Source organism: Sorex fumeus, unplaced genomic scaffold, assembly GCF_029834395.1.
Source record: "Sorex fumeus unplaced genomic scaffold, SorFum_2.1 ptg000036l, whole genome shotgun sequence".
Classification (NCBI taxonomy): domain Eukaryota; kingdom Metazoa; phylum Chordata; class Mammalia; order Eulipotyphla; family Soricidae; genus Sorex; species Sorex fumeus.
This window is the reverse complement of record NW_026606093.1, coordinates 15,098,649-15,115,242: the sequence shown is the minus strand read 5'-3', so window position 1 is coordinate 15,115,242 and position 16,594 is coordinate 15,098,649. Positions and strand designations below refer to the sequence as shown.

Sequence of the window (16,594 nt, the reverse complement as noted above, 5' to 3'; positions counted from 1 at the left end):
TGTTGTATATCCCATAGGGGAACCTTGAGAAGATGTGCCGTACCCTAGAAGATCAAGTGAGTGAACTTAAGACCAAGGAAGAGGAGCAGCAGAGGCTGATCAATGACCTGACAGCCCAGAGAACGCGCCTGCAGACAGAATCAGGTAAAGACTTTCTTTACTATGTACTAGACAAAGGAGATGTTGAATAAACAGAAACACTCTTGTTTTGAAAAGGGAAAAAGCAAGAATCAGACATCTAATCTACCTGGGGACATTGGTGGTGGGAAATGTACACTGGTGAAGGGGCAGGTGTTGGAACATTTTATGACTGAAACCCAATAATGAACAACTTTGTAACTCTGTATCTCATGGTGATTCATTTAAAAAAATTAACTTTAAAAATTAAAAAAGAAGACTGGTTTACTTGGTAGTCTTATGTCAAGTCTGCCTTTTAATTTTCATTCTTAGTAGTTTTTTAGGCAATACTTAGAATATATAATTCATAAACATACATATTTCTTACATATATACACATTTGAGACGAATTTTTTATATCATTAACAATATTTTTTACTTCTATTCTCCTTAGGTGAATATTCCCGACAACTAGATGAGAAAGATGCTTTGGTTTCCCAGCTTTCCAGGAGCAAGCAAGCATCTACTCAGCAAATTGAGGAGCTGAAACGTCAGCTAGAAGAAGAAACTAAAGTGAGTTTTGCCAAGATCCTGGCTAATAAATAAAAAGCCTAAATTAGGCCCTATTTAAAGCATTAAATTAAATACTGCTGAAAAAAGATGAATGTATGTCTCTGTGATGGTGTTTCCACAGGCCAAGAACGCTCTGGCACACGCCCTGCAGTCTTCCCGTCACGACTGTGACCTGCTTCGGGAACAGTATGAGGAGGAACAGGAAGCCAAGGCTGAGCTGCAGAGGGCAATGTCCAAGGCCAACGGTGAGGTAGCCCAGTGGAGGACCAAGTATGAGACGGATGCCATCCAGCGCACAGAGGAGCTGGAGGAGGCCAAGTATGTACTGTGAACTCTGGGTATGGGAGAAATGACATGGTTTTGTAGCTAGATGCCCAACTCAGCAACTTAAAAAGCAGCTGTGATGATTTTGCTCATTATAATATGACAATAACAGCTACTTCAGTATTGCTACCACATGTCAAGTGATAGATATATATTCATTTCATTTTTATAGTAAACACTTTTGGTATTAGTAGTCCTATCCATATCATACAGATGAGGTCATCAGAGCTGTGCATGATTCATGAACTAATTTAGAAGCATATGTGGTACAGCTGAAATATAAACCAGATAGCCTAGTTACAGAACCAAACTTTTAAAATAATACAATAGAAACTCACATATACTAAAAGTTATATTGGATGCCATCAAAATGTATATAATATCCAGTTTTCATAAAAACAGTTTAATTCCTTAATCTGTAAAGACCAAAGCACACTCAATCAGATATTCTTGGCCATTAGGACCAAGGGTTTTTCTATAATTTATGATAAAACTTATGAATGTTGAGTTAGAATACAATAGGGAATGAAAAGAACAAGAATGTAGACAATTCTTAGGGGGAAAGAAAGCCTATCAATTTCTTTACCTGCTTATATTGTAACAATACATATGTGTAGAAGAAACTGGTTATTATTTTTCCAGTGGAAATATATTAAAAATAGTTCCCCCAACATAAACAAACATGCTCAATATATTCTTGCAAATTAAATATCTAGTTATCCAAATCATTTTTGGAATGAAATACATAAACTAATAAGTAAATTTTTTCTAGTCTCTCATTGTCAAAAAGAATCATAATCATAGTCAAAGATCCTAAAAATTCTGAATAATATATAAAGACATATACAATGAACATTAATAATAAAAATTCAACTACTTATCAAGATCTTCAAACCACTTTAAGCATTTTTATACCATTTATCAAATAAAAGACCAGAACTAGCCACCATATTTCTTGGTCATGATTTTTATTTTAAAACTATGTTATTGCTCTGATTAACAAAAGTGACAAGGAGATTAGCACTTTCCCCATTTCTTGACACTTCCTCCTTAACTGCCTGGTTAATCTTTTAGGAAAAAGTTGGCTCAGCGTCTGCAGGATGCTGAAGAACATGTAGAAGCTGTAAATGCCAAATGTGCTTCCCTTGAAAAGACCAAGCAGCGACTCCAGAATGAAGTGGAGGACCTCATGCTGGATGTGGAGAGATCTAATGCTGCCTGTGCAGCTCTGGACAAAAAGCAAAGAAACTTTGACAAGGTGATCATTCTTGAATAATCTTTAACCAGTGCATTTCACTTGATCTCTCTTGCTTGGCTTGGTGGTTACTTTCTTCTTAACTGATTTGCAGGTCCTATCAGAATGGAAACAGAAATATGAGGAAACTCAGGCTGACCTTGAGGCCTCTCAAAAGGAGTCCCGATCTCTTAGCACTGAGCTTTTTAAGGTCAAGAATGCCTATGAGGAATCCCTAGATCAACTTGAAACACTCAAGAGAGAGAATAAGAACTTGCAGCGTGAGTCCTCTTGAACTTTCATATCCATGGCAGGACCTTTCCATGCTGGATTAGTCTGAACCTTCTCTCTTGTCTACTCACCCACAGAGGAGATTTCTGACCTCACCGAGCAGATTGCAGAAGGAGGAAAGCAAATTCATGAATTGGAGAAGATAAAGAAACAAGTAGAACAAGAGAAATGTGACATTCAGGCTGCCTTAGAGGAAGCAGAGGTAATTATTATTATATTGTATAGGGGAAAAATCCAAGGGAAAAATAAAACTAAATATTTGACATGTGCAATGGATATTATGGAGTTGTTGGGAATTGAATTCATACAAACTTTTAAGGGGAAATTTATTATAAAATAATAGTTTAGGGGGTATGGTGCCACCAGCACGTCAATCTGTACCTGTGAGGTGAGTGCATCAGCAGCCTGATGGCACCTTCAGACTTCCAGATACCCCAAAATTGCTGCTGTGCCTTTGGCCAGACCCCAAAAACTTGGGGCAAGGTTTACCAAGAAAGTAAATGGCCAAAAGTTAGGTATGTGGGAGACACACCCACAAACCACCTCTGGCTCAGCTATATAATTGGAGACAAGGCCTCTCTGGTTCCTGATCGGGATGACCATGATCCCAGAGACTCAGAAACATATCTCAGAACCCAGTGGTGCAGAAATGTGTCCACTCCCTGCAGAAGGTTAGCAGTGCTGCGCAACCCCAGGTGGGAATAGGTTTCGTGCCTTGGCCTGTTCCCCCTGGCGGATCAGTGGCTGCCATCCTACAGACGCCACTGGATGGTCAGGTTTGGGCCCGCAGTGACGAGACACACGGGTCCTCGTGGGATGGGGGTGGAGTCAGCCCTTCCTCCCTGCCCCAACGAGACCCCAAGTCTTCACCCATGAACAACCTCTCTGGCTCCTGATCAAGCTGCTTAATGGCCACGATCCAAGAGAATCAGGAACAAATCTTGGAACCCAGCAGGTTTTGGCAGAAATCCCTCCAGATTTAATTGTTAAAATTTCAAAATTCCACAGTCATGCAGCCACAACTACAACCGTGCAACATCATATGTTATTCATAACCAGCAATAGAAAACAAATTGTCTACTGCTGCCTTTTCGGCAGATCTGAGTGTTGGGGTAAAATCCCAAATAATAATTGTGGGTCTGGTGTCAAAATATTGAACGTAATCAAAGTAGAGAGTAACGTGAAAATCATCTGGTCCACAGGTAGGGGGAGGGTGTGGGACGGGGGTATACTGGGGTTTTTGGTGGTGTAAAATGGGCACTGGTGAAGGGACGGGTATTTCATTGTATGACCGAGACTTAAACCTGAAAGCTTTGTAACTGCTCTCATGGTAATTCAATAAATAAAATTATACAAAAGAAAATAATTAAATAAATAAAATAATAGTTTAAATAATCTTAAATGGAAATAAAGATGCACAATGATGCATAAAAAGTTCACAATCCAAGGGGTAAAAGTCTTTTAAATGATTATTATCTGAAAGAGAGGGATTTTTTTCTTTGTTAGATAAACATTTTAAATTATAAAATAGATTGCAAGTTCATGCTTACAACACATGATAGTAGCCATATAACTTTTGTTGGTACTCCTATGTTAGTACTCCTGTATTTGTATAGAAGTTTATACTTTACAAAGATCTTTATTATAGATCTAATCTATTTAATCCATAACTGAATAAACTAAAAAAAATTTACCCAGAAGGTTCCATGAAATATTGTATTATACTCTCTAAAATTAAGCTAATTAGTATTTATAATTTAACTTAAGTTAAGGGAATTAATACTGAATATTCTAATTGCTTTTAATTTTTAATCGACCGTTGTTTTGTCAAGGCATCTCTTGAACATGAAGAAGGAAAGATCCTACGCATCCAATTAGAATTAAACCAAGTCAAATCTGAAGTGGATAGGAAAATTGCCGAAAAAGATGAGGAAATTGATCAGCTAAAGAGAAATCACACTAGAGTTGTGGAGACAATGCAAAGCACTCTTGATGCTGAGATCAGGAGTCGGAATGATGCTCTCAGAGTCAAGAAGAAGATGGAGGGAGACCTGAACGAAATGGAAATACAGCTGAACCATGCCAACCGCTTAGCTGCAGAAAGCTTGAGAAATTACAGAAATACTCAAGGCATCCTGAAGGTATGTCAGATAACATTCACCTCAGATATTAGTGAACTTAATTCTCATTTTCTTTCATCACTAAAGCACTTTCCCAATAACCACCCAATTTTATTTTTTAAAAAATTTATGAAGCTCCATAATATGGATAAAGCTAAATTAAGTAATGTAGAATACAATAACTTAAAAAAAAATTTATGAAAAAGTGAAAACAAACTCAGAGTCCTAAAAACAGTGAGGGTCATAAAAATAGTGCAATAATTGTTACTTATTATTTCCCTAATTTTCGGCAAGTAAACTCAAAACTCTGAATTGAGTGCTTGGAATTTAATAAACTCTTTCAAACTGCTTCTTTTACAAAATAAAAATAAAACCACCTTATAGGTCTCTTTTGAGTTCAAATAAAATAGCATATATCAAGTACTGTTTAGATCATGTGGAAAATGTTCTGTAATGATACTTCAGTGCCTTTCAGGTGATAAAAATTAACTAGTTTATGACATAAATAGAACAAGACACTGTCTCTAATGAATCTTTTTCATTGATCCAGTTAGTTCATGCTGTCACCAGTATTTTCTTCCAGTTCATAACTCGATTTGGAGATTTATTGTTTGTTTTGTTGTACGTCACTAAACAGGACACCCAACTGCACCTGGATGACGCTCTTCGTGGCCAGGAGGACCTGAAGGAGCAGCTGGCCATTGTGGAGCGCAGAGCCAACCTGCTGCAGGCTGAGGTGGAGGAGCTTCGGGCCTTTCTGGAACAAACAGAAAGGAGCCGGAAAATTGCAGAACAAGAGCTCCTGGATGCCTCTGAACGCGTCCAGCTCCTGCACACTCAGGTTAGCTTCATTCTGTATTGGTCTATAGTATTTTGTAGACCACTGTATTGTACTTTGTAGTATTTTTGTAGGTATTTTGTAGGTCAATTAGAATCACTGAATCCCCCCATATTAAATATAACAACATCCTTTATTACACTTGATTATCAAAAATATTTCCTAACATACATGGAGGCATCATATTGCTTTTCCTTAAGAGCAAAGGAATATAGAACTAAAGGTCAAGACATGTGGCCCACCCTGGTTCAGTATATACCACTGCAAGGGTCCCTGAGTATCAGTGGGTCAGCTATTAGAGGGCCATGAGAAATACTTGGGAAGCCCAAACTCAACATTCAAGGGATATCAAGATGTCTTGGACACTGTTTGGAAGACCCTATAAATAGGGTCTCTTAGGGTAAATAATTTTTTTATTGTTACTATAATTTATAATACAATTATAGTTTATAATACCATTAAAGATAGTTTCAACTCCACACCAAAACTTGTAGAGTCTATAGGTTTTACTAATTATTATCATGTAATCTGAAAATAAAGAGTTTGACTTCTTCTGAAACCTGGATCCCTATATCTGGCCTAATTTCTATAGTCAGGACTTCCAATACTATACTGATTGTCAAGATGGGCAAACTGGTTATGTGAATAATCTTAGAGGGAAGGTTTTCAATTCTTCTCCATTGAGTATGGCATTAGCGTGAGTTTTGGTAAGTGGCTTTAACTATATTGAGAAAGGTTCCTTCTAGCCCCATTTTATTGAGAGTTTTTCATCATAAATGGGTATTGGATCTTAGCAAAGGATTTCTCTACATCTCTTGATATGATCGCATAATTCTTATTTTTCCTTCTATTGTCATGCTATAACAAATTGACAGGCATAGTTAAATCATCTTTGCATCTCTAATATAAATCTTACTTGATCATGGTGTATAATACTTTTAGTGTATTGTTGGATTTTATCTACAAAGATCCCTGTAAGTAATTGAGAATAAATAATAGTTACCAAAACATATGGGATACAGAAAAAAAGCACTACTATTAAGAAGTAATTTCATAATACTTGCCAAAAAAAGACATATAAATGGCTGACAAGCATTTTTATAATTTAAAAGAGTGCTGATTGTAACTCATGATTAAGGAAATTCAAAAAAGTGATAATGATATATTATCTCATACCAGTGAAAATGGCACACGTCCCAAAGTATCAAACAGCACTGTAGGTGGGGTTGTGATAAGAAAGGAACCTTCACCTACTGTTGGTGGAAATGATGCCTGTTTCAGCCTTTATGAAAATCTTTGGAAAGTTATAAAAATATAGAACGATAACACAGTCCAGTGATACAACTTCTTGGTATTTATCCCCAAACACAAAAAAATTAATTTGAAAGGATGTATGCACACCTAGGATCTTTGCCACACTTAGTACAACAGTACAACAGCCAATATATAGAAACAATCCAAACGCTCAATTACAAATAATGGATCATGGAATTATAGTGTACATACACAATGGAATACTATGAAGGTTTAAGAAAGAACAAAAGTATACAATTTTCATCAAGATGGATGGATCTAGAGGATATGGTACTGAATAAAATCTGTCAGAAGGAAAGGAATAGATACAGAATGACCTCTCCCATGTGGGATGGAAAGAGAGACAACAGGTAGAAACAAATGCCCAAGGGCAACAGGATGGAATTCTCACAATCAGATTGGGATGGCCTTGAGAGGAAGGGATCTTGAGGTTCTTGGGAGAAGGAGTGGGCATACTGGTAATGAGTGTGGTGGTATAATTATGTGCATGAGAAACCACTACTAATAGTATTGTAAGCCAGATAGCCTCAATTAAAATAATTCCTCCCCAAAAGGAATCTTATAGAAATGCATGTATAATTAAGAACAGAACCAATAAATAATCTAACTGAACAAAAATTCCGACAAAAGAATCTAAAGTAAGCAGAAAGAGGTAACTAATGAAGCTTAAAGTGGAAATCAATAAAATGAAAGAAAACTAAAAAGCAATCCAAAAGATTAATGAAATCAAAAGGTTATTTAAAATATAAACAACTTTACAAACTGTTAAATAGACTCACAAAGAGAGAAAAATGAAATAAAATTCTAATAAACTTAATAAGAAATGAAAGAGACATTACAAAAAAGATACCATACCAGTTGCTCAAAGGATCATCAGAAAAAGTTTATGAAAAAATTTATGCCACTAAATTGAAGAACCTAGAATAAATGACTAAATTCCTATATTCTTATAATTTATAAAGACTAAATGAAGAAAAAAGAGAAAATGAGAACACTTCCATTACTAGCAAGAAAATTGACATAGTATTTTCTTCACAAAAAATTGACAAACATATTTCCCTAAATAAAATCCCAGAACCCATATGGGTTTATTAGTGGAGTCTTCCAAAGCTTCAAAGATTTATTTCTAATCCTTTTAAAGATCTTCCAGAAAGTCAAGAAATAGAAATTCTCCCCCAAAAGTTTCTGGGATACAGGCATCACGTTGATACCAAAGAAGACAGAAACTTGACAAAAAAATAGACCTATTTTACTGATAAACATATATGCAAATATCTATTTAAAAAATTTTATTAGTGAAACACCATGAGGTACAGTTGTAGACTTACAAGTTTTTGTGCTTGGGTTTCAGTTATACAATAATCGAGTACCCATCCCTCCACCAGTGCTCATTCTCCACCTCCAATTCTCCCAGCATCCCTCCCACCCCCCACCCCCCATCCCACCCCACCCCTATGGTAGGGCATTTCCTCTTGATCTCTCTCTCCTTTTGGGTGCTGAGGTGTGCAAAAGAGGCATTGAGTGGCAATCATGTTCGGTCTATAGTCTACTTTCAGTATGCATCTCCCATCCTGGGAGGATCCTCCCAACACCCTTTACTTGGTGTTCCCTTCACTATCTGAGCTGCCTTTTCCCCTAACATGAACAGCTGGCCTTCAAATCATGGAGTGAACCTCCTGGTACTTATCTTGACTATTTATGGGTGTTAGTCTCCTATTTTGTTACTTTATATTCCCCAGATGAATGCAATATTTCTATGTCTGTCCTTCTCTGACTCATTTCACTTAGCATGATACTTTCCATGTAGTACCACTTGTATGTAAATTTCATGATTTCATCTTTTCTAACAGCTGCATAGTACTCCATTGTGTAAATGTATCAAAGTTTCTTTAAACAGTCATCTGTTCTCAGGCACTCAGGTTTTTTTCCAGATCTTGGCTATTGTGAACAGTGTAGCAATGAACATAGAAGTGCAGATGTCATTTCAACTATACTTTTTTGCCTCTTCGGGATATATTCCCAGGAGTGGCATTGCTGGGTCAAATGGGAGCTCAAATTCTAAGTTTTTGAAAATTGTCCATACTGTTTTCCAAAAGTGCTGAACCAGTCGGCATTCCCACCATCAGTGAAGGTGGGTCCCTTTCTCGCCACATCCGTGTCAACACCAGTTGCTTTTGTTTTTTTGGATGTGGACCAGTCTCTGTGGTATGAGATGATATCTCATTGTTGTTTTGATCTGTATCTTCCTGATGATTAGTGATGTAGAGCATTTTCTCATGTGCCTTTTTGCCATTTGGATTTCTTCTTTGAGAAAGTTTCTGTTCATTTCACCACCCCATTTTTTATGGGGTTGGATGTTTTCTTCTTGTGGAGTTCGACCTGTGCTTTGTATATCCTTGATATCAACCCCTTATCAGATGGGTATTGGGTGAATATTCTTTCTCATTCTGTAGACTGTCTTTGTATTTTGGTCACTGTTTCTTTTGGGCTGGAGTGATAGCACAGCGGGTAGGGCGTTTGTCTTGCAAATGGCCAACATGGCCGACCTGTGTTCAATTCCTCTACCCCTCTCAGAGAGCCTGGCAAGCTACTGAGATTATCTAGCCTTCACGGCAAAGCCTGGCAAGCTTCCCATGACATATTCGATATACCAAACACAATAACAATGGAGACATTACTGGGCCTGTTGGAGCAACTCGATGAACAACGGGAGAACAGTGTTGCTAGCAATGTCCTCCTTAAAATCTGTTATCAGTTGTTTTAAATATTTAACTGATCCTTCATTAGGTATGTATACACTTAAGAGTGTAATTTCTTCCTGTTGTATGTATCCCTTGATAAATACAAAATGGCCTTTGCTGTCCCTTCTAATCTTTTTCAACATGAAATCTATGTTTTCGGATACTAATATGGCCACCTCATCTTTTTTGAGGAAGCTGTTTGCTTGCAAGATTGTTTTCCATCCTTTAACTGTGAGTCTGTGTTTGCTCTGACTGTTCAGATGAGTTTCTTGTAGACAGCAGAATTTTGGTTTCAGTTTCTGGATCCATTTTGCCACTCTTTTTCTCTTGATTGGTGCATTTAGACCATTGATATTGAGAGAGATTATTGTCATGGGGTTTTGTGCCATCTTTCTGTAGGGTTTGGTTGTGCTTATAAATGTTTTCCATATTGCAGGAGCCCCTTTAATCCTTCTTTTAGATTTGGTTTTGAGTCTATGAAGTTACTGAGCTGTTGTTTATCTATAAAATGGTGTATTGTTCCATCCAGTTTGAGTGAGAATTTAGCTGGATAAAGTATTCTTATTGAGGCATTCATTTCATTGAGTTTTTTTTCACTATATCCCACCATTGTCTTGGGCTTGGAGGGTTTCCTCTGATAGGTCTGCTGTAAATCTAAGGGGTGCTCCTTTGTATGTGATTTTCTTCTTTGATCTTGCTGCTTGCTGAATTGTGTCTTTATCCATGCCATTCATCATTCTGACTATGATATGCCTTGGAACGTTTTTATTTGGTTCTCTTTTAGCTAGCATCCTTCTGGCTCCTTGGATCTGGATGTCTGCATTCTTTAACTCTGGGAACTTTTCAGCAATGATTTCTTTCACTGTTACTTTTTCACTGGGGTTACCTCTCTGTCCTTCTGGTACTCCAATGATTCTTATGTTGTTCCTCTTGGCATCATCTCTTAGGTCTCTGATTATCCTTAGAGCTATTTTGAGTTCTTTTTCCATTGTTTGTTGTTCCCTATGCGATTTCTGTTGCTCATCTTCAAGCTCACTCATCCTGTCTTCAGCTGTATCTACTGCCGAGAGCACCCAATGAGTTTTTAATTTCATCTACTGAATCCTTTATTTGTGACACTTCTTTTTGTAGCTTTTTTATTTCTGCTCTTGTTTTTCCCTGTATTTTCTCAACTATCTGTTCCACTGTTTCTTTCATTTCTTCTTTTAATTTTCTGGATTTCTCCTTCATTGATCCTCTGAGTAGTTCCTTGAACATCCTCATCATTTCATCTCGGAATTCTTTATTGGAGACAGCATATTTGTGGGTAACCCCTGTTGAGGATTTGGGACGCTTTTCTTCGTCTTCTCCTTGTAGTGGAGATTAGTGCTGTTTCTTCATGCTGTTTGGTTGTCTAGAGGTAAAACCTTGGAATTCACTAGCACTGTTCCCTCTTATACGTGGGAAAGGATTCTGAATAAGGTCAGTCGATGGTGGTCACCCTTCTCCCTTTCCAAAATCTGTTCTTCCTCTCAGGCATTATTCTGTGGCCTATGACGGGTATCTAGTGAAGCGTTGAAGAGGTGCTCTTTTACATTGGGTTTATACAGCTTCTTGAATACTGGTCTTTTGTTGGAATTGGTGTAGGTCAGTGGATTATTGTTGTATTGTAGTTGAGGCGGCCAGGACTTTTCCCACAGAATTGGGTGATAAAGGCTGGAATGTGAGTTGAGAATGCTGCGAGTGGGAAATATAACTGTGGCCAAGAGAGCGGCAGCCCGCCTCAGAGAAGGCCACGCCCACTTTGAGGAGGCCACGCCCCCTACTCTGAGGCCATGCCCCCAGACGGTCCCAGGCATGGGCTGACCTAGGAACCTGCAGAGGAGGACTGTGCCTCAGCAAGGTGGGCTGGCAGTGTGGTGGAACTCAGGCAAGTGTTTCCCAAAGTCTCCTCTGGCTGCCCAGAGGTGGGGGCCCGGTGCAGGGAAAGGGGCACGCACATGGGGTGCAGGAAAGGAACATTTTCCCCAGCTCCCCGACGAATCTTCCTATGTAAATATCCTTAACAATATATTGGTGAATCTAGTCTAACAATACATTAAAAGGGGTGGATATTTTAATAAAATGGTTTTATAAGACTAGCATTCTCCAAGGATACTAAGATAGTAATAGGGAATAGATTCTCACTGAGAAATTCCTGTATCAGGTTATCACAATAAACATATACTTTTCTAATATTTCCAAATATTTAAGGATTGAATACTAATGATTGAATGTAATTGAAAGTAATTAATATCACCATTCTTTTTTTTTATTAGTGAAACACCATATAGACTTACAAATTTTTGTGCTTGGGTTTCAGTTATACAATGATCAAGTACCCATCACTCCACCAGCGCCCATCCTCCACCACCACGGGTCCCAGAATCCCTCCCACCCCCTTTTCCCCCATCCCACCCTGCCTCTGTGGCAGGGAATTCCCTTTTGTTCTCTATCTCTCCTTTTGGGTCCTGTGGTTTGCAAGAGAGGTATTGAGTGGCAATCATGTTTGGTCTATAGTCTACTTTCAGCATGCTTCTCCCATCTTGGGAGGATCCTCCCAACACCTTTATTTGGTGCTCCCTTCTCTATCTGAGCTTCCTTTTCCCCTAGCACGTGTGGCTGGCCTCCACGTCATGGAGCAAAATTCCTGCTACTAATCTCGGCCACTCCTGGGTGTTAGTCTCCCATTTTGTTACTTTATGTTCCCCAGTAATATCACCATTCTTAAGTCTCAGAAATTTTTATGTATAATCATATGGAAATTATACTAGTAGGGACCTTCGGGTATGGTATGCCAATCTGGCAAATGATTAATATTTTGCACTGGATTCATACTAAAGTTTGGTAAAATGTTTTTTATCAACTCCATTTTATAAATCAGATATATAAAACTGAAAAAGGACAAATTTTAAGTCATGACATTTCCACTTTCTTTTCAACAGAATACAAGCCTGATCAATACCAAAAAGAAATTAGAAAATGATGTTTCACAACTCCAGAGTGAAGTGGAAGAAGTAATTCAAGAATCACGCAATGCAGAAGAGAAGGCAAAGAAGGCCATTACTGATGTGAGCAAGATGAGAACCTTTCTTATGAACATCCATGGGGGCCGAAGCAATAGTCCAATGGGGGAGGGGGGCAATTGTCTTGCATGTGGCTAAGGTTGAATCCTTGGCATCCCATATAGTCCCCCAAGAACTGCCAGGAGTAATTCCTGAGTGCAAAGCCAAAAGTAACCCTTGAGCTTCACCAGGTGTGTCCAAAAAAAGAAAAAAGAAGAGAAAAGAAAGAGGTTACTGATAACCATATATTTCTTCCCTTTACCTATTTTCTTGATTTATTTAATAATTAGGCAGCTATGATGGCAGAGGAGCTGAAGAAGGAGCAGGACACCAGTGCCCATTTGGAACGGATGAAGAAGAACCTGGAACAGACAGTGAAGGACCTGCAGCACCGTTTGGATGAGGCTGAGCAGCTGGCCCTGAAGGGTGGAAAGAAGCAGATCCAGAAACTGGAGGCCAGAGTGAGTGTCTCAGTTTCACTAAATCTGAAGTTCTTACATGTTAACTCTTATCCCTGTTCCTCCCCACACCACACACCAACACCCACCCCCACACACACATCTTCATCAGATCCTGGGCTATTACTATCCCCCAAGACTACGAGTATCTCTTTTTAACATTATTTAATTATTTTTAATGAATCACTGTGAGGTACAGTTACAGACTTACAAACTTTCGTGCTTATGTTTCAGTCATACAATTATCGAGTACCCATCCCTCCACTAGGGCCCATTCTCCATCACCAATGTTCTCAGTATCTCCCCCCGCCCCCCCCCCCCCCGTCACCTCCACCCCTCCCTTCCCCTCCCTCTGTGGCAGGTACATTCCCTTTACTCTCTATTTCCTTTTGGGTTTATGGTTTGCAATACAGGTAGTAAGTGGTCATCATGTTTGGTCTATAGTCTACTAGTATCCTTTTTGGTTACAGGTACGTGAGCTGGAAGGAGAGGTTGAAAATGAACAGAAACGCAATGCTGAAGCTGTTAAAGGTTTGCGCAAACATGAGAGAAAAGTAAAGGAACTCACTTACCAGGTAAAAGGATTGCTTTCTAGAATATCTGAATTACTTGCATAGCAGGAAATTGAGAAACTGGTGATAATCTAACATCATAAATATAGATACGTCCACCTGGTACATCAAGAAGGCTTATGATAGTTTCCTATTATGAACCTAAACTAAGGTTGGGAAGTATAGGGGTCTTAGAAAACATTCTATGAGAGGAAATAACACAGGTTTCAAGGTCATATAAACTGTGGATTAGTCCTTTGTTGGACTCTCTTGTTCCTTTTTAAGAATATACTTTAGGTAATATGGTTACAAGTGTTTAAGTTTATAATAATGATGATTGAAACTATTTCACACCAAACCAACAAGGTATCTGTGTACTTCAGCCCTATCCTAATGTTACCTCTGGTCTGGTATTCTTTGTTACACCCTTATCTCCACTGTTGATTGATAATTATGGTTTTGCTGCATACTGTTACCTCACTTTACACAAAAATATACCTTAGATCTTCCCACCTGTGTTTTGTCTAATGCACCTTATCTCATCTCTCCCATCTCCCCTTTACCCAACCTGATATTCTCAATACTGTAATCCTAAATCAAGGGCTTATTATCAGTTGATATTGTCCATGCCCTTGATTTGATTGTCTATCTACAGAGATGAGTTATATTAGATTTAGTTTTCCTTCCTACCTCTGCTTAATTAACTCAACATTTAAGCAATTGACTCCAGTTATATCCCAGTCTCTAAAAACATCATGATTTAATTTTTCTTGTGGCTGCATAATATTCACATTTGTGTGTGTATATATATACATGTGATATAGAAATTTATTTTTCTGTTGCTGAATATCTTAGTAATTGATATTTAACTAAGGTTGCTTCCATATATTATTGTACAAAGTGGTACAATGAATGGAGATGTATATACATCTTTTCAAATTAATGCTTCTATATTTTGGGAGTAGCTTCACCTGAATATGACATGGCTGGTTAGTATGGGAGCTCTGTTCTTATGGTCTTTAGAAATCTCCATACTATTTTTCAAAGAGGTTAAACCAACTACAGATCACTTAACATTCTAAGCCTTTTCTTATTACCTATAAAATACAATGATAGCATCTACTTTCTAGGGAAGGGTGGAAAAGATAAAAGAAGTATATAATCTCCATAGAGTGTCTTCACATAGTGAGCATTAAATAAGACTTGCTACTCTTAACACGAAGAAGGAAGCCTCATACTGACCAAATTTGAGAAAATACTAAGCATATTTACATGGGCTAAAAGCAGAATGTTTTCTAACTTTCAGACTGAAGAAGACCGTAAGAATGTTCTCAGGCTGCAGGACTTGGTGGATAAATTACAGGCAAAAGTGAAATCATACAAGAGACAAGCTGAAGAGGCGGTAACTATCTTCATGAATTTTTTTTGGGGGGGGAACTTCTTTTGGGTATAAAGTGTGCTAATGTGTTGTGTTAAACAGGAGTCAAGGAAAAGCTATGCCATCCATATTTTAAGAAATGATTTAAAAATAAGAAGTTATCCCCAAATTCTAATTATAGAATGAGGCAAAGGGTTTTTTTAAAAGTAATTTGTAAGAGCTAGAGGAAAAAGAAAGTTCAAACAGTCCTCCTTACTTGATATTGTAAAAACAATACCTTAGAAACACCCCTCTCCCTCCAGGAGAGTGAAAAATAAAATTTTCTCAAAATCTAAATATGTCTCTACCACCTGACTCATTCATTCCCAGCACCAGGATCAGTGAGGGTCTTTTCTCTTCATTTGCAAATAAAGTCACATAGGAGAATCTTTCCCTTCACCTTTCTTATTTATTCTCTGTTCTCCCATATACAGTATGGGATGTGAGAAAAGGATGGAAGAAAGGAGAGGAAAAATGATGATAAGTAAAATAAATAGACCCTACTTTCTTCTTCTAGCCAAATATTGCCCTTGTCTACAGACCTGACTTAAAATATAATGCAAAATAGGAGCTCTCTGTCTCCGAATCATTATGAAAATCCTATCTGCTTTGCCTTTATAGTACTTAAAGATAGATCTAGAATTTATCTAGGCATCATCTCTCAAAGTTATATGTATGTTCTAAATTACTTACCAATTATTAGTTATCATTTGAGTTCACATTTATTTACAAACTCAGTAAATGCACATGAGTATCTCATTTCCATCAAGCCATCATAAATAAATTTAGCATTTTGTAGTCTTGACTACAAGTTCTTGCTTTCCATTTGAATGCTCTTTCATCTTTCATTATTTAAAGCATATATTGTCTAATGTACCCTTTCATAAAATAAAAACTACTCAACACTACACTGAAAATTACACCAAAGGGTACAACCAATCCCCTGGATTATTTCAGTGCTCTCTGGGGCATCATCCACTTTAGGAAATAGGGCTTCAAAGTAAAAAATTATGACAAGTTAAAAAACTTGTCTAGGTTGGAAGTCATATATAATATAGCCATAAGATGTATATCTGAGCTGAGAAAATAATCCTGTGTGATGACAATTGCAATGAAAACTACAAAATTTAATTCTCACCATTTTCTCTTTACTCAGGAGGAACAATCCAATGCCAATCTTGCCAAATTCCGAAAGCTACAACATGAGCTGGAGGAGGCTGAGGAACGGGCTGACATTGCTGAATCCCAGGTCAATAAGCTGCGGATGAAGAGCCGGGAGGTTCACACAAAAGTCATAAGTGAAGAGTAATTCACGGAGATGGTGAAGTGGACCCCAAAAATTAAAAATATAATATTGGGGGCTCATTTGCTTGTTCTTCCTTTAATGCTGGTTAAATAAAAACTAGCATAAGCATAAATTAAGCTTTTTGTTTTGTTTTGTTTTATTAGTGAAACACCATGAGGTACAGTTGTGGAGTTGTAACTTACAAGTTTTTGTGCTTGGGTTTTAGTTATACAATGATCGAGTACCTA

At 37.8% G+C, this 16,594-nt stretch overlaps 1 protein-coding gene across 2 annotated transcripts in view; it reads left to right on the top strand.

Moving 5' to 3' along the window:
- The window catches only part of LOC130027256 (myosin-8), a 40,661-nt gene extending 24,291 nt beyond the window's left edge, over positions 1–16,370 (top strand). For both annotated transcript variants that reach the window (XM_056117929.1, XM_056117930.1), the window contains exons 26-38: positions 18–144; positions 572–690; positions 812–1,008; positions 2,089–2,272; positions 2,364–2,529; positions 2,617–2,741; positions 4,372–4,680; positions 5,297–5,500; positions 12,516–12,641; positions 12,926–13,096; positions 13,564–13,668; positions 14,951–15,046; positions 16,218–16,370. In XM_056117929.1, the coding sequence (XP_055973904.1) occupies positions 18–144; positions 572–690; positions 812–1,008; positions 2,089–2,272; positions 2,364–2,529; positions 2,617–2,741; positions 4,372–4,680; positions 5,297–5,500; positions 12,516–12,641; positions 12,926–13,096; positions 13,564–13,668; positions 14,951–15,046; positions 16,218–16,370 (2,082 nt within the window). The remainder of the gene's footprint in view (positions 1–17; positions 145–571; positions 691–811; positions 1,009–2,088; positions 2,273–2,363; positions 2,530–2,616; positions 2,742–4,371; positions 4,681–5,296; positions 5,501–12,515; positions 12,642–12,925; positions 13,097–13,563; positions 13,669–14,950; positions 15,047–16,217) is intronic.
- Positions 16,371–16,594: the final 224 nt, after the last annotated feature.